The sequence below is a fragment of the Gallinula chloropus genome (genome assembly GCF_964237585.1).
Source record: "Gallinula chloropus genome assembly, chromosome: 5".
Lineage (NCBI taxonomy): Eukaryota > Metazoa > Chordata > Aves > Gruiformes > Rallidae > Gallinula > Gallinula chloropus.
This window is the reverse complement of record NC_140090.1, coordinates 23238957-23262746: the sequence shown is the minus strand read 5'-3', so window position 1 is coordinate 23262746 and position 23790 is coordinate 23238957. Positions and strand designations below refer to the sequence as shown.

The 23790-nt window shown below is 46.0% G+C and overlaps 1 protein-coding gene across 1 annotated transcript; it reads left to right on the top strand.

Annotated features, from left to right (window-relative positions):
• Window positions 1-5826: 5826 nt before the first annotated feature.
• On the top strand, window positions 5827-18895 carry WIPF1 (WAS/WASL interacting protein family member 1). The gene is made up of 7 exons (XM_084265237.1): window positions 5827-5892; window positions 7369-7498; window positions 9651-9833; window positions 10883-11650; window positions 14347-14568; window positions 16265-16378; window positions 17585-18895. The coding sequence occupies exons 1-7, from the start codon at window positions 5842-5844 to the stop codon at window positions 17638-17640; spliced, it is 1524 nt and encodes a 507-aa protein (XP_084121363.1). The 5' UTR covers window positions 5827-5841; the 3' UTR covers window positions 17641-18895.
• Window positions 18896-23790: the final 4895 nt, after the last annotated feature.

Sequence of the window (23790 nt, the reverse complement as noted above, 5' to 3'; positions counted from 1 at the left end):
ACCCCTTTGATGTCCTTCCTCAAGCCATGCAGTCTTGTAATCCTTGTGCTAAAAGGAGTGTTGTTTCAGCCATCCTTAATAGACGAGTCACTGATATTCAAAGACCCCAAAATACTGAGAGCAATGTTTTCCACCTCCTGGGCTTCAGAAGGTTTGTCCTGGTTAGGAAGAGTGCTGAGGGTAGGGCAGTTTGCCTGCAGTCCTGGTGTGTCTCAGGTAGATCTCTTACTGGGTTTCTTCAGCGCTGCCCAGAGGCTTTGCTTTATTGTGGGCATTACTGAGGCCAAAGGGTCTCCTAAATACTATTTTCTTCTGTAGGGGAATTCCTCTTTGGTATATTCAGGTAGCTTCATGCTGCACTGTGCAGAGTTTGGTGTCCTTGTTGAACTCTTTAGGTGTTTATAGCCATCCATCTGTGTATGTATTTATCATTTCCTGTGCTTTCAGAAACTTTACTAAAAAGAGAAGATGACAAATATCTGATGTTTTTCAGATGGGATTTACTGGCATGGCATTGCAAGGGAGGAGCGTTTTCAGCATCCCCTAAAGCTTTCGTTTGCACCCTGGCACACTCCTGCCCACGACTCTTGATGCAGATGGCCCCACTGGCCTTTGCAACGTACAGTGGTAGACCGTGGGGCATGTGGCCTTACCAATGGCTCAGGTCCACCAACTGGGAGCAGGGGCACTCTCATGAGACAACATGGGAACAGCTTTTTATCAAAATGGCTTAATAGTTCAGTACTCTGTTAAAAAGTGGTTCATGAAAAAAAACCACTGTGGGTTACGTGAAGCAGATTAAAGTGATTTTCCCAAATACTTTATAATGTGTTTATAGTCAGTTGCTTTTTTTTGAGAGAGCGAGCGAGCTACCTCAAAACAAAGACCCTGGTGCTTCACAACCTAGCCCAATTTCCTCAAATTCACATTTTTAATTTTTTCCTTTCTTTCATTAGTGGGAAGTAATGCATCTTTAACAGCCCAAATCAGTATCTGGGGGTTCAGTCTTTTCGCACAGAGGGCCAATCAGCATTTTAACTGGCATTTCCCCCCCTCCCACCCCTTGAGTTCTACCACTTCTATTTTATTTCTGCCGTTGTTTGTTCCTTCCTCTTTTTTGCTTGGAAATTAATCATGCAGGAAATGATTAACCACAGTGATCTGTCTGCCTCTGACTCAATCCGGTTACGAGGGGGTGCCTCTGAGCATCTCAAAATGGCTGAGGAGATGCAAACAGTGCACTTGCAGGCCAGTGGTTAGCACCGTCCATCCCACGTTAACCGTCCCATTTCTTTTCAGTGCTTGTAATGCTCCCAAAATGATTTCTGAAGTACAGAATTGAATCTGAATGCAGAATTTGGGTTTCAGAGTTCAGTTTGATGCCCCTTTTGCTTATCGCTCTTTATGAGTTACTTTATGGAGCAAGGGGCTCTTTGCACAACGCATCCTATGCTGTCTCCTGTACTTTGGGATTTGAATGAAGTTAGGTTTTTTATTACAATGTGTTGCATGTCATAATATTTTAATGTTATTTCTTACAATGACTGCCGGGCATACGCGGTAGCTTGCAAAAATCAGAGCTTCCTTAAGTGATGGTATGAGTTAACTGGGGTTAGCTGATGGCTGGACTGGCTTTCTTAAAGGGCAGGAGATGCAGGCTGCGTGCACAGCCCTCTTGAGAAGATTGCCCACAGTCTGCAGGGATGCTGCCCTAGGCACCTGGGAGGACTGTGGTGGTAGCGATGGCAGCCCAGATCCGGGCTGGACCTCCGGAGGAAACAGCGGTGTGCGCGGCACTGCTGGCGCCTGCCTCTCAGTGGGAGAACTGCTGCTGCTGCCAGCTGTGGAAATCCTTCTCTCTTGCTGACAATACAGACCTTTGTGTTTGGGGCTCAGGCCGATGCTGCGGCGTACATGTGTGGGTTAGTTACCGTAATCCTCTCCGCTGCACCACCAGTGCTCATCTGGGCACAGCACTTCCCTACAGAGCTGTGATACCTCACACTGCTGCCTACCGGCTAACAGATGTGGTAGGTAAAACTTACTACTGGATGGATCAGATACTGTTTCAGGTATTTTATAGTGCTGGCCATTGAATATAACATCCATTTCTTAAATCCAGCTGTTTGCCGCTGGTCAAGAGCCAGTAACAAACCGAGCCCGTTGCTGAAGTGTAGCACGGTCACGGACACTTTCCTCTGATTGCTGAGTTACACATAACATTCTAGGGCATTGCTGCACAAAGCAGAGCACCCGTGGATCTGTAATGAGCAGGGCAGCTGCAGAATTCACGTTCAGCGTTGTGCTGACTTGGCTGGTTTGCTTCTGCAGCCCGAGAGGCATTGCTCATCCCCAGCGAGGGCCAGCACGGCACTGCACCAGGCTGTGTGGGCAAGCTCCGTGTCACTGTGTCTCTTCACTGTGTTGTTGTTATTCCTATGGGCTTACAGTGCCCAGATGTAAAAATTCAGAGCATGCCATCCTTTTTGCTTATAAAAAGGCAGAGAACTAGATTGTACGAAACCTCACAACTGGACAGCGACAGTGAGTTAGAGCTTCAAAGACAGAGGTGCCATTACTTGCTGCAAAGCTTCAGCTTGAGTTTCTGAAATTTTCTTTCTCAGCAGCAGGAGCAGAGTCAGAGTGACAAAAGTAAGAGTGACACAGTGTCATAACTTATGTTTTAAGTGAAAAATTTATGAAGCGGGGTGGTTTACAGACTCTGTAAGTGTATGCATTATACTTGTGTGGGCGCGCAGGTTTCTGAGTCATGCCATATGATCTCTTTTCCGATGGGTCCTGAGGGAAACATGTGCTCTAGAACACTATGAGTGAACAACACTTCAGGATGCTTGCATCAAATTTCAAGCCAGTTTTGCCAAAGTCTGGCCTATACAGAAGCTTGTCCTGTGCCTCCAAAATGCCATTTTCCAGGCAGCCCCCGTGGTATCTTCAATGGGGCTTCAGGGCTTGTTCAGCAGTACCTACATGCTAAGCTCCCAACGTGCTGCTGTGTGCCTTGTGTCTGCTCGGTCCCCTTGAGAAAGCCCTTTGGTACCAGAAAAGGTAGTGGCTCATGCACAGCTGGTTGACCACAGGTACATCAGAGGATGTCATCCCTCTGGAAGATAGGGTGGGGAAAGAGGGGGGAACCTGGTGCCTTTCTCCCCCTTACCTCCGTGCAGATAATGTGTGCAGAGAGGCTGCATGTGTCTGTGGGCAGTGGCTTCCCCTTTGAGACCTCAGGCTTTGAGCGGTACCTTGCTTCCCCTGTAAGAAGCTGATCTAAACCAGCCCAGTTTAACGGAAAACAAAAGGTAGAACAGACCAGTGCAAGCATGGAGAGCGCCATCGCCGAACTGACAGGGAGGCAGAGACGTTACAGTACTTGCAAAGCTACTGCTTTTTAGAGAAATAGCTTCACAGACCAGCTGGCTTGCCTGCTGCGTTTGGGTCTGAGCTGCCTTAAGGAATTAATTTAGAAGCCCAGTATCTAACCAGACTTTATTCTGCCTGCTTCAGAAACCTTCCCGTGGCACGGGGAGCGCCGAGGAGACTCACGGCGCATTATCCAAACTGCTTTGGCCTCCTATCAAAGCAGTGCAGAGAGCAGAGTTTCTTTCTTCTAATCAGCTGAAGGAATTAAAAGTTGGCGAAACAGCCTAATGGCAGGCTTGTGCTAGAGACAACTGCAGCTGTGAAAAGGCAGTGTTAAGAAACAGGATGGTTGTGGTCTGCTGTAAGAAATAATTTTCCTGTTGACTATTTTTTTAAACAGGAAGCTGAAGAACAAAGCAGCATTCGTCTCGGTGCTTTTAATAGGCTTCAGATTTCAGATACTGCGTTTGGGATAAGTCGATTGGGATCGGATATTGCAGAGTTTTACGTGAGGACTGCGGGTTAGAAATGCGGGGGTCGGGAATGTCGCCGAAGTCAAGCAGATGCTCTGAGCGTGAAGCTGGTGCTGGTGCGGAGGTGCCGTAAGCCGCGCGGTAACGCACCGGAGCCCGATGAGAGCGCGCCGGCCTGTCTGAAGGACCTGGCGAAGGCGCATGCCCGCGCAGCGCGGCGGAGGTCTGGCTTCGCAGTTTCCCGTTTGTCAGGCAGGCAGGCGGTCTGTCCGCCCGCTTCCCCCCTGCTCTGCTCTCTCGCAGAAACCGGAAGGAGCAGCAGTTGGTGCAGCGCGAGAGGAGAAAACCCACAAACGCTACAGGCTGTGCCTCACGCCGCTTTCAACTCCGTGTGTTTTTTCTAGATAGTCTGCCAGAGCTAGGGCTGATGTCTCTGACCCTTTTCCAAGCCCATTCCTCCCCAAAGATTTTAGAAAAATCCATTAAAGTCTTATTTCAGAAAAGCTTTCTTCTAAGGTAGCCCAGCAGTTTGGTTTTTGGGGGGGTTTATAGCTGCAGTCTTTCAAAGCAGGAGCACATAAATCTCTGCTTCCCATAATTTTTTTTGTCACGTTTCATGGATCATCTCAGCCATTAACAGACTTTGTAGGTAGGGACTCACCTCAAACCCTCACAGCATATGCCATTTGGTTCCATTTAGAATATTTTCCTAATGCTCATTTAAACTGCGGAGTATACCGTACCTGCCACAAAGCTCATCTGGCAGATACTGTTCTATTACACTTCTCCTTGGTTTTATCAAAAACAAGAGACTTAAGAAGGAAAGAGCTGTGTATTCCTGTAAAATAACTGCCCTAGGGACCCCAGCAGTCAGCCTGGGGCTGCCTGGAGAATAACCTTTATTCCTGTTCCCACTGTGTGTGTGCCCTGTGTAAGCATGTTATATATATGGTGGCAAATCACTGTTACTAAAGCTGGCTCGGGTGACTGGATCACAGCACAGTGCATGCTGAAGCACTGTAGCACTGTAGCAAAGCCCCAGACAGGCACAGTTCTGCTGAGCAGCGCGTGCCAAAAAGCCACAGGACTTGAAAAAAAGTTCCTCGATGCTTTTCCTCTTTTTGTTTTTTATTTAATACCTTCATTGCAGTGAAGTTCTACATCTCTGGTGTCACCCTCCTAGGATTGCTCTAGGTTGACAGTTCTGCTTGGAGTGGGGAACAATGGGAGCTTGGTCTCAGTCAGGGAAGCTCAAGGAAGGGTGAGCTTTGGTGGCTGAGCTTTGGCAGCCAGGCTTTTCTCTCTGCAGCAGCCAGTGGCTGAGGTGCTGGGATGTCGGCTTGCTCTTCTTCCTCAGGGAAAATGGACAAGGCATAACACTGTGTTTGCTGCTCCTTAGGGGAAGGGAGGTGCATTCAGAGGTGATGATGGAACTTGGCTTCTTCAGAGAAACCAGGGAGAAACATGAGTCTTTCCTGGAGCTCTGCTCTTCCACTGTACCCATAACCATGTGTGCATGTGCAATCTTCCAGTGACTTAAAGGCTTTGAAAGGTCAGCATCTCTTTCTGAGTATGATCTTAAAGAGATGATGCATTCTTGAAGGAAGGTTGAAGGGTATAGCTATGGGATTATCCTGTAGTACTTACCCAGAAACAAGATTGTTGGACAGAGCTCAGTTTCGTTACTGTGTTTTTGTGCATTGCCACAGCAGTGTGTGGGTTGGGCATGCGTGCAAAATGGGGGATGTATGTCTGCAGGTTTGTATGGTCACGTCAGGAGCCCTCAGTTAAGGATGTGGCTGGTTTCTGTACAGTGAAATGTGAACCAATTTCTATGGATTATTTAGACTTAGAAAATGTGACAGATAAACCTGTTAGCTGCAAGAAGCTTTTAACTGATTGGAAGCCTAATTAAGATTTATTAATCTCTGGGCCTGTGTGTTTCTGTGCAGGTTTCTTAGTAAGACCGGACTGAACTCAGCCTTCCACCATGCCTGTGCCTCCCCCTCCAGCTCCCCCTCCGCCCCCAACTCTGGCCTTGGTAAGTTCTGCAGGAGGTAAACGTACCATACACACATCCTCTGTTGTTGCTTGTTGCATGGGACAACCAGAGTCCTCGAGGTGTGGGTATGCATGATATCTGGGGAAAACTCGCTGATGTTTTGTTTATGGCTGATGATTAATCCTGTAAGAGGAACCATCACTTCCACTCTCGTCCATGGTGCATATGGATGTCGCTAGCCACACTGATTCTCCATCTTCCTCCCACACTGATGGTTTGATCTGGTGTGGGGGTCCTGGCTGGAAAGGCACAGCTCCTCAACAGCTTGTCTAAGTCAGGGGGACCGAACTCTTGCTTTCCCCTTACCTTTCTCCGGCCACATGCTCCCACCTTCTCCCTTGTTCTACTCTAGTACTTACGTGACCAGAAGTGAAAAAAAATCAATCCTATTGTTTAAATTTGGTAAGGATAGTTTGTAGCCAGCATGGTGCTCTCAGCCAGCCTGCAGCATCAGAGCACAGGATCCACTGCTGGAAAGTGTGCTTGCCTGGTGGGCAAGACTGCTTCAGACCTCGTGTTGTGCTTGCCCTCTGACGCTTCACTGACAAAAAAGAAGAGGCTTCTCAAAATACTGTTGTGTGGTGCTCAGAGATTTGCATCTCCAAACCCAAGCTGGTTACACAGACGTGTTGGGCTGTGCTGCTGAAGAGTCTCCCTCATTTTCCACCACAATCAAGATACAGATCCTGTGCTTGGTCCCTCCATGGCAACTCTCACTGCCTTTCAGGAAATGTCCATAGCACTGAGCTGATAAGTTAGAAAGCTTTTCAGGAACCACCGTTTCCCAGAAGAAATAACCATATATATGTGTGTGCGTGCACATATGCGTATGTTGTGTGGTTTTTTGATTCTTCCTTGGAAAAACTGTCACCAAAACATAAACTGAAAAAAGTGGACCACCAAAACAAACATCATGCATCCAAAGGTTTTATTTAACCTATTTGAAGAGGTCCATATTATTGAATTGATGGCTTTCATTGTAAAGTATTTCTATCAAAACTAAAGTTGTAGATAAAACACCGTCCTTCTGATTTATCCAGAATTTTTAGATTTGGAGTTTTCACTACAGCTTTCTAGAATGCCCACCTTCTGTGTAGTCAAGTTATCTGTGTAGTCGGTTCTTGTTCAGTCTCCAAAATGGCAATTTGCCACAAACATGCCTTGGCTTTAAAAAATCAGAGGCTGTAAATCTTTGGTTCAAAAAAATAGGAATTAGCATAAAATCATTCTGTTTCCAGAGAATAGTGTGTGAATAGCAGCAGTGTTTCAGGCCTTGAGTCGGTAACGTAGGCAGCTACCTAAAACATCAGTCACAAAACACAACATGGCACACTACCCAGTCTAGTGTCATTAAAACAGAAATTGAGGTCTCAGATAACTACTGTATTTGAGCATAATTTTGTAACCAGAACTCAAGCTTTATTTTGCTTCCTCATTTTTATTTTTATTTTGCAGGCCAACACTGAAAAGCCCTCCCTGAGTAGGTCAGAACAAGCAGGGCGAAATGCTCTGCTATCTGATATTACCAAAGGAAAAAAGCTGAAGAAAACTGTTACTAATGACAGAAGTGCTCCGATTCTGGACAGTAAGTATGACTCTGTGTGCTGGGAGCTCCTGTGTATGCAAATGTCTGAATGCAGAAAATTATTTTGTGTATCATCTGATGAACTGTCGAGAGAGAAGCAGGTACAATAAAATGCCCCAAGTTGGCATATAGAAATTCTCTTCATTGTGGATTGTCAGCTGTGAAATCCAGTACTGCCTATGAATCGTGTTGGTTTGCTCACTTGTATAAAGCAGTTCATTTTCTCATTCACTTAAATCAGAAAACTTTGCAAACCCTACTTAGGTGGGTGTACTGAGGAGCTGCAGAAACTCAGGGAAACAAAACCCCTGTCAGGATTGGGAGAATAAAGTGGGATTTCAGATTCTACTTTGGCATCAACAGTATAAAAACAAAGGCACCCTGGCACACTGCCGCTGGCTTGTCGGTGGCCCCAGTACCACTAAAAGCAAAACCACAGCCAGGAGCCACAGCCCCGCCTGGGTGTCACCCCACTGCGCAGTTTTGCCACTCCTGGAGTGACTCAGGGGAGTTATCTTTTCGGCTGAGCCTTGTTGCTCAGCCTGCCTAGTGCTGCTCTGGCACAAGGCAGCAGCAACACTTACCAGAATGGAGACAGGGTCTCCATCCAGCTGCACTGCTGCCATCAGTGTTCATGTCAGAAGGTGCTGAGAGGAGGCTGGAAAAGCACAAGTAGCAGAAGTATTGGGAAGACGGAACAGAAGCAGAAGAGCAAGGAACAAGAGAAGGGATTATGCTGAAGGAACAATATTGCCTAGGGGGAGAAGACACTACTGCAGATTGGTTAGCAAATGTGATACAGCTCAGTCCAGGTCTGACCGTGCAATTAAAGGCTGGACTGGGATAGGAAGATAATGAGGAAAGAAGGAAACGTCCAATGGAGTGTGATCAAATAAGAATAATTAAAAAAACACAGTCCTGCACTCAGCCAGGTACTTAGTTTTTAAACACTTGAGTATTATCTCTGCAAGCAAAGTTACATGTTCTGGCTATTGTAATGAGCTGGAGAAAAGTATTAAGGGGATTAAAGGAGAGCTAAGCAGTAAGATTAAAATGATGTGGCCTATTATCTTGTTTACATGAATTAACAAATTATGATGAAAGACTAAACCATAGTAGCAGCATTTCTCCAGAGGTTCACACCCTATGTGAGTCAGAGCTGAACTGGGCTAACACGGTTAAGAAAAGAGAAGGATGATGTGAAACATTCCCCCATGAACACATTCTTCCTCCTTTTCTTCTGGGTGGGATTATTAGAAGTGTTTTTCATCCAAAGGTTGTAATTACTTTATAATCAGTGAATTTTTTACCCACCCAAAGCTGTGGAAATCAAGATGCCAAGTAATTAAGCAACTGATCCTCAGCCATGTAGCCTGTCATCTCAGAGCTGATCCCCACAGATATTCCAACCTGCAGGCCTGCTCGTTGTGCAGTGCTGCTCCAAATAGGGCTCTTCCCCTTTGTAGTTGTAGAAACAGTTTCACTTTACTTTTAGCATCTCAGTGCTGTCACAGCAGAAATAGCGACATTGAAGAGAAATGGGAGAGGAAGGGGGGTGCTGATAAAATAATTCCTGGCCATAGGAAAAATCAGCAGCTACTGATCCTGTCGCTGTGTTTCTGGACCTCCAGGAACATAATCGGAAATTAAGTCTTTTTCCCCACTAGGCCTTTTATGAATAAGTTTAAGTGAGTAAGTTGCAACATCACCAATAGTTGACAGTTCTGCGCATTCCCAGAAGTGATCACCAGCGATACCTCCAAGGGGAAGGGCACCTCTGTTTTCCTTCTTCCTTCTGCGTTTCCCATAAGAAACTCTGTCTCTTGGTTTGCTAACAAAGACAACTTGATATTCTCAGAGGTTCCATCCGTGCTCAGTTCCGAATTTTCCATAGTGACTTTCTCTGCTTTCCAGTCAAGAGCAGAGTAAAGGAGTGTGATGGCTGAATAAAACACAATGTCTATGTTTATTAAATCACCTCTTGGATGATGCAATAGTGGTGGTGGTAGCTGTGACAATACAACAAGGACTTCTGTGTTTTGAAGGCTTGTCCACTTTTCCTCAGCTACAAGCATTGCTGTAGTGAAAGAGATAATACTGCAGGATCAGTCTCGCTTCTCTGCCTAATGTGGGGGATTTTTTTTCCCAACAGAACCCAAAGGACCTGGTGGAGGTGGTGGCGGTGGCTTTGGAGGAGGTGGTGGTGGCGGCAGCGGTGGGACTTTTGGTGGTGGTGGTGGTGGTGGCAGCTTTGGCGGTGGTGGACCACCTGGCCTTGGAGGCCTTTTTCAAGCAGGAATGCCAAAGCTCAGATCGGCTGCGAGTCGAGATGTTGGTAAGAAAGACCTTGCAGTTTGAGTATGAAAAAGTAAATGGTATTGCTTAAAACCTTCATAGCACTGCAATAAACTACCTGCTGGGATTGAAAAAGTCTTCAGATATCTTAAGGCTCTTAGGAGATGTCATTTTCAGCTTGGATCTTGCTTTACTCTTAATACTAGATTTTGAGAGGGTGAAGTGAGTCTCTTTCCAAGCATCCTTCTAGTTATTAATGAAAACTAAAGATCTCAGCAAAAAGAATCTACTTTCCAAATGGAAAATACATCTGTGTCAGCTCCACAACAGCATGATTTACCACTTAGGGAGTGCGTGAGGCATCCCAGCTGGCTGGTAAGCACGCTGCTGCTGGAGGCTTGTCTGGGGTGTACGCTGTGTTCTGGCTGGCAACGCAGCCGCTCAAGGCCTTGTGCCCCTTGAAACAAAGGAGATCTGGGGCCAGTGAGTCTTGTAAGGTGTTAAGGATGTAGGATTTTATGCTTGTTGAAGGAGAACTGGGCAATGGGGGTTGTAGGGTGTCATGAACCTTGCATATTTTATAGACCAACATAATTTTTCAGCATGTGTACAAACCAGTCTCTTGGAGCTGGTATTTTCTATTGTGTCATAGTCTATTTTAGGAACTTGTATTAACACAGAACTTCCCAGCATCATAGGACTGTGCTGTTTCTAGCACAAGGTGTAGAAGTCTTCTTCCCAATGTGCAGAAGTACATCCTTTGATAATGGTTTCCAGAAAGGGCTGAAAAGGGCCTTTCACAGCATTGTTATTAAATATAATTTAAAAGCCAAGATTTCGTTGCTTCTCCCCTGCCCTCCCCACGCTGCTGATCGCTATAGGAGGGCTGGAGCGGTTGTGCTGCCTTGCAGCCACTTTGGTCCCGCACAGGTCGCCCCTCATGACCATTATCAGGATGTCGCCCCTGCCTCGGGAGCGGCTCCCCAAAGCTGCTGCTGCCTGTCGCTGGTCCCAAGGGCCGGAGCCCCTGACGCGCAGAGCAAAAAGCCCATGTCCGGCGGGTACTGACTCCCTGTCCTGCGTTCACAGATGCCGGGGGAAGCCGCCCGCCCGCCCTGCCGCCCGGAGCCCGCTCCGCAGCCGCCAAGCCCTTCTCTCCGCCGAGCGGCCCGCCGCGCTTCCCGGGGCCGCCCTCGGGGCCGCGAACCTCCGCTCCCGAGCCGCAAAGGAGCCGCATGCCGCCGCCGCCGAGGCCCGACGTGGGCTCCAGGCCCGAGGCCGTCCCGCCGCCGGTGCCAAGCACCCCCCGGCCCGTCTCCTCCAACCTGCACAACAGGTCGACGCCGGTGCCGGGCGTGAGCCGTCAACCCAGCCTGGGGCCCTCGCCCCCGCCGTTCCCGGGGAGCCGGGGCGCGGGGTCGGCGGGCTCCCTCCGGCAGCCCGGCCCCGGCGCGGCGCCCCCCTTCTCCGGCCGGCCCCCGCTGCCGCCCACCCCGGGCCGGCCGGCGGAGGACAAGCCGCCGCCCCCGCCGCCCCCCGCCGGGCACCGTCCGCCTGCCGCCCGGGAAGGGGCTCTACCCCCGCCGCCGCCGCAGAACAGCAAGCCGCCCGTGCCCTCTGCCCCCCGGCCTACCGTCGGCGCCCCCGCGCCCCCACCGCCCCCGAGCAGGCCGGGGCCGCCCCCCGTTCCTCCCGTTCCCGGTGGCGGAGACGAGATGCCGCGGCTGCCCCAAAGAAATATCTCGCTGGGATCCTCCCCGGCGGCCGGTGGCGGCGTGGGGGGCCGCTCCGGACCCCTGCCACCCCCGCCCAGCGAGAGGCCCCCGCCGCCTGTCAGAGATCCCCCCAGCCGATCAGGTAAGGGAGCCGGGGGGCTAGGGGTCCTCAGGGCGACTGCATGGCAGGGATCGAATAGATGGGGCGAAGTGACAGTTCTTGATAGAAAGGGAAGTTTTTGGTTTGCTCCACCGTGGCAGTGACATTGGCCGTACCTCTGGGAGGGCAACCCAGAATCCACAGCCGTTCTTCATCCTACGGCTCTGCAGTTGCTTCCTCTGCTGTCACCCTGAGGAGGAACGATGTGGTTGGGGCGTCAGTTTTTCCCTCGGTGCGATGCACAGAAGCGCTGGAGGAGCATGATGCAGCAGGCGTGGGGCTGTGCCATCCCCCCATGTCCTGCTGCCATGTGTGCCCCTGCTGTCTGTGGGCGACAAGCAGTGCTGTTCCTTTGGCGCAGTGAATCTGCAGATGAGGGCTCACGGGCATCACAGTGCCTTAAGGAGAGTCACTGTGCACCATGGGCACTTCTGCAGATCTCAGCAACTTCCAATATAATTACTGTAATTAAAAAGGCTTGCGAACGGGGGTTCCCTATTACGTTCTCTGATGCAAAGAAGCTGTTTTATCTAGCTTCTGACATCTGACAGCATTTGCCTTCCTGAGTCAACCAGTGTGAGTTAATGGTGGTGAACTCATGAATGGAGCTTGCTACGTGTCGGGAGGCACGAGCGCTTACAGCCAGATACAAATTATTTTAATAAAAGACCTAGCCAACTGTTGTTAAATGTAATGGCACTTGTTACAGTGTGATTAGCTGTTGTTACTTGCCACGTGCAGATTTCAAGTAAGACTAAAATTAGAATTGCCTCCTTTGAGTTACTCTATAATATACTTTGTCCTCTGCAATGGCTATTGTTAGTGGCTTTTAAGAATTGTGTATCATAACTTAGTGCTCTTACTATCTGATGATTCTTTCCTTGGAGATGAGAGAATTTAGATGCAAACAGCCAGGCCCTGTAGCATCATGAAAGAGGATGCATTGCACAGAAAGGATGCTGGGAACCTCCATAGAGTCGCCTTTCATTTCATCCTTGGGAATAAAAATCTGGAATCATTTCAAACCCACACAGTTCTGGGCAGTGGAGATGTCATGGGAGGTCCCACAGGCGACAGCCATCCGTGGTGCTTTCAAGCTTCTTGAACTAGCCTGAATCTCCTGTAGCATGGCACCTGCAGCAGCCATGCAGCTACAGAAGATACTGGCTACAAAACCATGCTTGGTGGAGCTGGTTGCCAGCACACCCTGCAGTAAGGGAAAAACAAACAAACAAAAATCCTAGAAGCCTTGTTGTATTTGACTGGGAGCATGGATCTTAGTCGCAGAGAAGGACTGCAGTTACTCAGATGCTTTGAGGAGCTTCTTTTGTGATGGCCTCTGTTTTCACCAGTGCTTTCCTGGTTGGCTTTTTCCTGAGGCAAATGGTTTTAAGAAATCTGTGTTCCCTTTCTGCTGGCTTCATAAGTAGAAGGAAGTTGTAGTGATAAACTATAAACTCGAATACTCCTATTCTGTGGCAGTTCAGTCTAGATGATGGGGTTTAGATAGGTTTAGAGAGGGAGTAAGAAAACTACTCAGAAAGTTACTAAATGCTTCCCATTCTGAGAAACTGTTCCCTGAAGGCAAACTTAAGTTGTTGAAAAAAAAAAAAAAAACAGGGGAAAAGAAAAACCCAAACCCCACAAAGTACAGCCTGTTTCTTGATGTGTACTTCAGTGCTTGTTGCTGGAGACCTATCTGCCGCTCTCTTTTCCAAAATGCACGTCTGCAGCTAGATTTCATCAGGACAAGGAAGCATTTCATAAAAATGAACATAATTGTCAGTTGCCCAACTATGCCAAACAGAGGTAGCGAGACCTTTGAACATGTATAGCCCTCCACACCCTCTGCTTCGTCTCCTTGTGTCCTAACCACAGGTACCTCTCTCTCTGGCAGCAGCAGCTTTCTTGCCTTTATTTTCCAGCTCTTCTCAGAGAAGCACCCTTCCCTTAACCACAGGACAGCCCTGCTCCTATGTTACGTAGGCTGTGCCTTCATATTTGACCTGTCGTGTCATCACACCAGTTACTCAGATATACAGACACTGGGAATGCCAGTCTACATGTGAGGTCTGTTTCCAGTGTTTCCAACCTGGCATGTAGCACGTACATTTGTAAATGAACCATTACCACTGCCACTCCTGGGCTGAATTCCCCTGTGCTGCTGCAGACCCTGCCTGTGACACACAGAGAGGACCTACCCCTGTGGGCACAGAGCCTCTGTGAAGGTAGCAGAGCTCTTCTGCTCCATGTCCTTCTGCCTTGCAGTGGAACATGGAAAGGAAACAGGCCATGGTCTGGACCTCCCCTGTACCCTGAATTCCAGCTGCAACTTTAGCTTATTGTGGCCAACATAATTTAGAGCAATTCAAAAGTGTGTCCAAGCACCAGCACTTCTACAGAGGCTTCTGTAGCTGAGGGAAATGGGAATATGGGCACAGCTGTGTATTTGTGCCTAGATATACCCTGCTCCCCAGATCTCTAGTCTTTAAATGAGTAGCAACTTCCCAGAGAGCTGTGTACAGCAGGGAAGTGGGTGCTGAGGGTGATTTCCCCTTGGGACTGAGGGTCCCAAGCCAACTGTCTGGTTTGTTAGTGGGCCATGGGCGGTGGCTTACCACTGGCAGAATAACCCCTGGTGTAAGTAGTGTTTATACTTGCCTTTTGTCTTGCTCCAGGCCCCCTCCCACCACCACCACCTCCCATCAGCAGGAATGGAAGCACTTCAAGGGCTTTGCCTGCTACTCCACAACTGCCCTCCCGAGCAGGGCTGGACAACCAGAGAGGTGGACCGAGACCACCGCTTCCCCCAGATCGGCCTGGGTCAGCAGCGCCGCCGCCGCCACCACCACCACCACCTTCTTCAGCTGTCAGAAACGGTTTCCAGGATCCAAGTGATGGTAAGCCATCCTCCTAGTTGTTTGCTTTTAATAGAGACCGTGTAGTCGCTTTTGGTCTTAATACATAAAAAAAGGTTTGGGATAGAGGCCTTGCTTCTAGCGCAGACCTTTGATTTCTGACAAGCAGAGGTGTCATTTGGGACTCAATTAACCCTGCCGAGTAAGAACAGAGTAAATAGGCCATACGTTGAGCAGAACTGCAACGTCATCAACAGAGTCCCCAAAATAACCCTGTGAAAAATACCCTGAAAACAAGAAATATATTCACGGTCTTTGCTTCGCGACAATAGAGAAGTAAGGCCTAAGGGGATTGTTCTAATACAAATTCCGACTGTAGCTCTACTAAGACTCTTTGGTAGTCAGAACAAGTTAGATGATGATTCAAAAGCTGAAAAACTGATGAGGGAAGAGACTGTCAGAACGCTGCTGAAAATGTCAAGTATCTCTCTTTTGGCTAGTGTTTATTGAAAATGTGAGGTCCAAGATTGCTGTGTTTTTAAAGGCAAATTGTGCTTTTCTTTTTAATTGTTTTCTGTTTGCAAAGCACAGAGAAATCTGTCAGCTAATTACGGGGGGCCAAAATGGGTATTTCTGACACTTATAAAGGTAGAAAAGGCATGCAGAAAACAAAACTGTAACGCACGCTTTTGAAGCATCTTCACACTCTTCACACATCAGATAAGGCAGGTGGGTCACAGACGCATTTTTTCCTACACAAGTCATTTGCAGGGTTCAGAATCTGCGGATCCTTCGTGCACGAGTTTCTAACTGCAACCGTTGGGACTAAACCCAGAAAAACTGAATCCCAGGAAATAACTACATGTACAACTGCCAGGCAAAACTTACTGAGATGTTCATTACATTATGCAATAAAAAATAAAAATACTGAAAAAAAAAAAAAGGCTATGGTCATGAAGTCCTGAAGTAACCAAGTGAAGAAATGGCAAAGTTTAAGACAGCCGGCACTTTCTTCCTTGGGTCTCCAAATTCAAGGGCAGAACTGAGCTCTATAAACATTTCCTACTGTTTCAGCGAAGGAACCATCGATGTGCTTTATTCTTTAGAATCCTCTACCCTCAGCAAGCACAGCATTTGGGTGCCTGTGGTCTCAAGAGATAGGGTTTCAACTGGTTTATTTTTCCATGTTTTACAGTAGTTACATACAGGTGTCTCTGTCATCATAAATTGGCCTCACGTTTTCTTTTTCCTGAATAAAAATTAAGAAAGAAAAAACACCCACTGCTTACAGGTCAGGCCACTTTTAGTGATGCTTTTGAGCTCTGTATATCAGTGCAGTGTGAATATCAGAAAATTCTGTACCGCGGAACAATATACTGTTTTGAAATAGGAGTCACTGCACATTTCTGGTGACAAGTATGTGTGTATATACCTGTGTGTTGAAAAAGCAGACCTGCTATCCATGGAAGGGAACGTAGCACTTATTTCAGTGGAATTGTGGCCATTTCCCTGATCTGTGATTTTGGGTTAAATTGACTAAATTATCACTTAAAGTTAATAAGAATTTTCATTCTCAAACTAACCAAAAGCATCTTCCTCCCTGACTTCTTGATAGGATACTCAGCTATGTGAGCATTTTACATTATAAAAAATGTATTAAACATGATGCTAATGTCAATTTACTTTCCTGAGGCTGGATCAAAAAACTAATGAATAAATTGTGTGGGATTTTTTCCAGATGAATGGGAAAGCAGATTTTCTTTTCATCCTATATCTGATTTGCCACCTCCAGAGCCATATGTACCCATGAACAGAAGTTATCCCAGTAAACTAGCAAGAAATGAAAGTAGAGGTAAGTTTGTTCCACCTCTGCTGTTGGGATTTCAGTGTGTTACCCTGAAAACAATGTGAATGGGGAAAAGACTGGATGCTGAGGTTTCGAAACTTCTCAGGCTAACAGCGTGGTCACCCTTCCCTACCACACAGAAAAAGCTAATGCAGGCTTGCCAGGCACAAACTCCCTTAAAATTGTATTTGAGGGGGGGATTCTTTAATTTTTAAGTTGGAACATGTGTTGTATTGCTGTTATTGTCAGCTGCAGGCAGCCAGAACCACAAAACCCCCTAGGACTTCCTCCTCATTGCTCATCTAAATTCATGCACAACTCATTCTTGTGCCAACATCATCCTTGAGTTTAGTTATGCTCCCTCCTTGGTGTGTTAAACACCTAATGTTTTTTAAGACAACAGTCAGACCCTCCTCTCAGCTTTTACTTTGCTGCACTGATTAAATGAGGATGTACTACCCTTTCCAATCAGTGGTATGTACCATTCCAATTCAGGTCTCAGCCATGTTTCCTATCTCCATTAGTGGTATTTTCCCTGATACACCCAAGGATCAATTTACTTCTTTCACAACCAGTGACATCGGTGCCTCATAGTTATCATGTTATCATCTGTGCACTCAGATGTTTCTCTCTCTCCTCTCTTTCAAAATGATGAGGTTTTGTGTTGGAGCAGAAATTCCTGTTGGTCTCTGACCCTTCACTTTGCCCTGTTAGCTTTCATCCATTCATATTGCTCCATGAGGAAAGGCAAAGTAGTATAAGCAAATTTTATGTTTCATTTCATGAAAATCTTTGTGTAGGGAAAAGTGTGAAGAGCTTTGAATGTTACCATATTTAGGGCTTGCCACTTTCACTGAAATTTGCCTGTTTCAAGTAGCTCTGAAAAGGGATGTGTTTGCATAAAATAGTGAGGCTAATTAACGAGCCCTCAGCCTGTCTTGAGAAGGGGTCAAAGGACTCAAATACATGTGCTTTCCAGACATCTGGGGATCGTGTTAGTTAAAAACTTTCTATTACACTGTTTGAAATTCTGGTGTTGTTTAATAAACTAACTGGAAACTCTACAAAGATTTATTTTTTTTTTAGTGAAATGACTCAACAAAAAAATGCTTAGATCATCGCCAGTTACTGAATTAATGACTTAGATGTGATCTCCCACTGTAAAAGAAACCAGAGGAGTAACAAGAAAAAAACCCTTACTTTCTCTTTTAGGTGGTTCTGGCCGAAAAGAAAGAGGTGCCCCCCCGCTTCCGCCTATACCAAGGTGAAATGGGTTCTGGCCCATCTTTGGGCAACGTCTGTTTTCAAGTTCCCTTCAAGTCAGCTCTCTTGTCCACATCATTGGAAAGCTGCCTGTTTTGTTTTATTTCCACTTTTGGCTTGTCAGCTGGAACAGACTTCAGTTGCTATTACAGAAGTAATAGATGCAGCTTACGAACTGTAGTTGCTCAGAGCTATAAATTTTATTTGCTTATACTGCAGGCTGTCATGAAAGGCATTGTGTGGACCATTCACAACATATGTGCATCACGCTTACTGTGTCCAGCCCTGTCCCCTTCAGAGCTCCATGAAAGGTCTGAGGTCTGGCTTTGAATTGAACAAGAGCTGGAACAAAGCTGTTTCATTCACTTTGTGTACAGTAGCTGTAGTATTTGAATGATAAAGTACAATACAATTTCTGTTAAAAAAAAAAAAAAAAAAAAAACAGTTGCTGGGGAAAACCATGTAGCCAAGAGTCTCTTGGATCCTTCTTTGCATGCCTGACTTGGCCCACCTGCTTCTGCAAGCGTAGACCTACTACATGGAGACAAAGAGTTCATCCTAAACCTTTCCACTTCATCTTAGCCAAGCAGTTTGTATTTTAAACAATAGGTTGCACATCCCTGAGGATCGACTGTGTCTGGCCTTGTTATTATCTGCGGAGAATCTTCCAAAGAAAAACACAAGTGAAGAATTCAGTTTCTTAAAAATATCTCTTGGGTTTTTGTTTGGTTTGGTTTGTTTTTTATCCCTCTTTCCTTGTTTTTTAATAACGTTATGCTTTTAGTCACCTAATTCTTTCCTCCTCTGATGTGGACTGGACCATAATGATTGGTGTCCTGGATTATTGTCATGCCCTACTCTGATGTGGACCAGACCATAATGATCGGTGTCCTGGATTACTGTCATGCCCTCTACCTGAGACTGCATGCGAAGAGTCGTCAGAAAGCAGTCTTGGTGTAAGTGCAGCACTTACTGTCATTGCAGGCTCCTCTTGCAAAGCATTGCTGACACCAGTGTTCCACAGATTGCTTTCCAGTTGTTTCTTTGGTACAACTAAATGATGGGATTTGACTTAAAAAGCTTCCTGGAACTTAGGTCACAAGGGATGGAGAGATTGCATCAGACTTACGTTACAGTAGAGCAGCTGAGGTCAAACACGTGTAAATGAAAGCCCTTTGATATAGTGAAGGAGGTCTGAGGTTTGTGCGTTCAAGTGGGAGCATCAGCTCTAAAATTTTCTGTCTGCACTGGTTCAAGAGAAATGGGAAGATTTGGCCTTCTGAGTTTACCATGAAGCCTGTCCTTTCAAACGTTGCCGAAAGGAGCCTCTGACGAGAGCTGCAAGTGCATGAATTGAAGAGAGTGAAGTATTCCGACTTTGTGACAATTGGGTAATATGCTGAATGGCTTTTGGATTTTGTATATGAGAAAAGAGTGCTTTTTACAAATGGATCTAAACACATATAAAATGCCTTTGGAAATTATAAGAAGATTATAGTTCTGGATTAGAAATATTGCTGAATGGTAGTGCTTTGTTAATTGGACTTTTGATGGTTAGCTCTGAAAAACTTCTGTCTCAACAGTTTTCGTTTCTTCAACGTATGCCTTGGGATCCTACCCAGCCCATGTCAGCAGCTGTGCTTCACAGGGTGTTGCTTAAAAAAACCCAGTCATATAGGTTAAGAAAATGTTTCCCCAGCATGTGATCCTAAGAACGCTCTGCAGCTAGAATGAGGTCAGCCCTTGAAAATCTGGTGAATTTAGCTGAAGGGAGGTGGGACCCTACTGTAGTGTTTGGCCATAGGGCTTTTTGCTCTGTCGGTGGGTGTGGAGGGCAGATCCCCTTTCTGCCCCCTGGCCGGGACAGTCACAGTGAAGGGGATGAGACAGAATTGGATTTGGCCAGATCAAATTTAATTTGGCCTTTTCAGTGTTTGTTTACAAAATCTTGTTAGCTGTGATAGCATTTGATTATATACCTGTTTTTTACATTTTTATATCTAGTGACCTATTTCAAGTTACTATTTGTGGTCTTGAACCTGCAATTAAATGCGCAGGCGCAGGGATGTATCTACACCTAATTGCAGGATCGTGGCTGTAAGAGTTTCTTAAACAGATATTCGTGGGACCTCCATGTGACAGGTGCACCTTGGGATCAAACCTTGTATGTGTATTTTATGGTTGTCACTTAAAGTGCCTGTCTCTTTGGAATATTATGTGAATAGAAGTCCAAATAAGATTTTTAAGATAGTAACTTAAAGGATAAATTATTGTATTCATGTTTTTAAACTGAAGCACTTACAACTTTCTAAGGAACAACATTTTGAATTTCAGAATACAATATTTTCAGTTCCTTGACCTGCCAAATCCTTATTAATATCCAAATAGCTATGCAGCCAAAAAACTCCCAAACTCTCCAGAAACTATACCTTTCTTGTAACATACCTGCTTCCAGCCTGATTTTTATGTTAAGTCAATTAAAACGCTGCACATTGTTCTGCCAACTCTCTGCATCGTTTAAAACATCTTACATATTTGATCTTTTGAGCAAGGTTTTCTGACCAGAAATTCTGGGCCACTACCAAAGACTTGGCAAACCAGCTTCAGTCTCATTTCAAAACATGCTGTGTAAAAGGCCCTCAGTCAGCTGTCCGAGAAACCTGAGCTGCTTGGGTTTTAGCACTTCCTTGTGCTATAGAAACCTCTTCAGAATGGATGTTTGGCATGTATGTAAAATAGCTTAACAGTGCAGAAAGAGCTATTTTTTTCACGTAACAACAACTTCAGTATTTATATCTTTTGCTATAGAAGCCCCCAGATATATTCCAGAACATGCAGCGTTTTATCATTCCATGTATTGCTTCATGTATCAGTAGATATTTACAATATGATCAGTATTATAGTATTTATTTTCACTATGAAGTGTTAAAACAGAACACCACACAGATTGACTCAATGGTGCCTTAAGACTTTCTAAGTCAACTTTTCATTGTCTCTCTAGAAAAACAAATGGGCGTTGCTCTTCCAAGTCCCAACGCCAGCCGCGCCAACGGTAGCGTTATGCAGTGTCTGAGCCAAGCCCTGCTGTTGTAGCATGCTTGGTCTGCTAACTTGGGGTTGAGCTCCGTGTGCGGAGAGACTATCGGATCGCCCTTTGGGTGCGGTGTAAGTGGGAGCTGCTTAGTCTTGCGGTCAATTGTTGGTCTTGCTTGGGAAATGTAACCCTTGCCCAAACCCCCAGTCTCACGCTGCTGCCCATACAGCCCAGCTGACTTCAGCATGGTTGCGTAGGTTATTCGAGGGCTAAATTTTATTCACTGCTGGTCTGTAAGATTTACTGGGCATGTTTCAGTGGCACCATGTTATAAACCTTTACACCTCGAACTAGCTTTTTATGTCATCACTAAGACTCACATTGCGTGACAGCGGCCACAGATGTTCAGTTTTGTTTTAATTCAAGTCAGTAAATAAAATGAGAATAACTTCTGTGCCATGTGACAATAATTTCTGCTCAATACTTTTGGAAGAAAAGCACACGTTATATCTGTAATGACTTTCTGCACCAGCCATTGGGAGAAGAGGTCAGTGATTAATGTGCAGAGTTCTTAAAGGAAACTCAGCTTGTGATTCAGGAAGCGTGTATTTCTGTAAATGAACTGCTGCTTAAATAAAGTGGCAAAGTTCTTGTTTAGAAGCCAGGACTTCCCGACCCTAAAAGAATCATAAGATTTTTTTTTCCATGACTGAGCTATTCAAGAAGTTCCTTAAATTGTCACTTAATTGTCACTTAAACTGGACTTAAACTGCTCCTTGCAGCAGCAACTGTTTACGCATCACAAGTAGGTCTGTGTTGGAGCAGAGGATGAGAGAACTAAACTGCTGTCATGCTTCACACATTGTGACACAAAAATTTCCCTGCAGAAGTATGGAAATAGAAAGGGTACTTCTTGCCTTGGAAGCAAAGAATGGAGTTGAATGGTCAGACTGGAATTTTTTCAAGCAGGATGTCAAATGTCAAGAGACCCAGAGGGGGTTCCTCAGCTGCGGGAAAGGAGAAGATTGCTGAAGGAGATAAAAACCAACTGGCTGAATGTTGCTATCACAATTATGAGTACAAGTTATGATAGAAAATGTGTGTGTATGTAATGCCACACCACAATAGTGTGAATGCCGTTGTCTCACAGTCAGGTGCAAGCAACCTGCTCTGGCGGTACGTTGACTTTGTATAACATGTATTGTACAAACTTTCATCTGTCAAATAGTATTCACCAGAAAATAGGGCGAATCTCTTACCTCAGATACTGGTAACACGTGAAACGTAGCTAGGTCATGGAACATGGCATTCAGAGAAAATGGGGATTGTGCAGCCTGTAAGGTGGAAGTGTCTGGACTGTTTAGTTAGAAGGCAAACCTGGAGCAGTGGCAATGAGGGGAGTGTTGGAATTATTGAGCAGAAGCAGGGCACGTGTCTGTGCTCTCAGCGAACAAGTGTGCAGCAGGTTAGCAGGCAGACTGAAAGAAAAAACTGGTCTCCATGTGCCTTACAGAAGGGACTAACCCCTCAGTACGCTGCCGTTCTGAAGCACAGCTTGTCTGAGACAACTGTGTAAACCAATGCATGCAAAGGGAGACCTCTAAATTTGAACTTCCAAAGCCACACAAGATTATGAGAGAGAATCATAGCCTAAAGCATAGACTAAGCAGAAAGTAATGTGTTTTTATCAGATGCTTAAAGTTTGAGCTTTTTATAAAATATTAATCTGGGTTTTTTGCTTTTGTGTGTGATTTTGTTCTCCTTATTTTTCTGTCCTATGCCAAATAAATTTTACTTTTATTTAATCAGTGGTGCAGACTGTAACATTGAGAACAACCATGGTTGCTTCCTTGACAGAAACAAGGTTGGCTTTAGCAGGAGCAGAACAGTGAGCCTGGCAGGAGCTAGGATGGGTTGTCCTCCTCCCCTTCCACCAGCAACTGGGCAGCAGCACAGGAAGGTTAGACACCTGCAGGTAAGGAAGAATAATGAATTTAGGATAAGAAATGCTTGAAAACCTGGTCAGTGATGCTGCAGTTGGAGATGTCTGTCGTGTGATCTTTGGTCAAGGCAAGCTAGGTGCTTGCCACGGGGTGGTGACGTGGAAAATCACTCTAGTCAAGCGCAGATTTTTGGTTTTCTTGCGGCCAGGCAGAAGGCTGCCAGAGAATATCAAACAAATGGAACCCTCCTTTTGACTCGAGCCCTGTTCCTGATCTTGGACATTAACCTTTTCAGATAATCTGGACCAGGCTTATTACAGGAAGGCCTTTTAGTACAAGTCCAAAGGAGGCTCAAATTCAGGCTGTACTTCCAGCATCTCCAGAAATTAGAAAGGTCATTTAAAACTCTGAGTTAGAGAACCCTATGCTGTAACTCCTCTATCTTGCAGAGACTTCAGCAGCAGGCTTACTCTTAGGCAGATGGTGGATCCTTTGACATCTCTAAGGGCTGCTGGTTGATACTGTTTACAGATTGACTGGGACAGCGAATGACTTTCTTACGAGGACACAGACATCTGTGGCTCAGCAGCAGCCTAGAAGCCCACTGGTCCCTGTGCCTGGGAGATATAACTAGAAGAGCTGTGATGGAGGGTGGAGGCTGGGAGCTTGTGAGGTGTAAGGGAGCTGGCATAGTGGGCTGAGACACCTTTATTTGCAGATCTTGGTGGCAGTACCCCTGAAGGAGAACTTGGCAATATGAGTCTACTGATCAACCTGTAGGACTGTATCTCATGCTTTACCAAAGAAAGCATGGTTCTTTCCAGTTTTCAAGTAATTAAATGACTTCCTTGACTTTGGGAAGACAGAACACCGTCCTTCCTCTCTTTAACTCAAGAAGTGCTGCAGCTTTAAAATAAACCCACAGGCTGCGCTGTGAAACGGTTCTGACTGTGCCCTGCAGTCGCGGGAAGGCCCACGTGTCGCACGCAGCGCACACAGAAGGATCCAACTCCTTTGATCCTGGTTCAACAATTTCCAATGACCTTCCTGCCTTGTATGCGCAGGCTGCTCCCTTCTGCCCTCTCAGCTGGTCTGGCTCCATTTCACATTGGAATTAGTAAGACTGGTCCTAGCCAGTTATCGATGGGGGGGCTAAATACTGGCCCGTGCATCTCTGT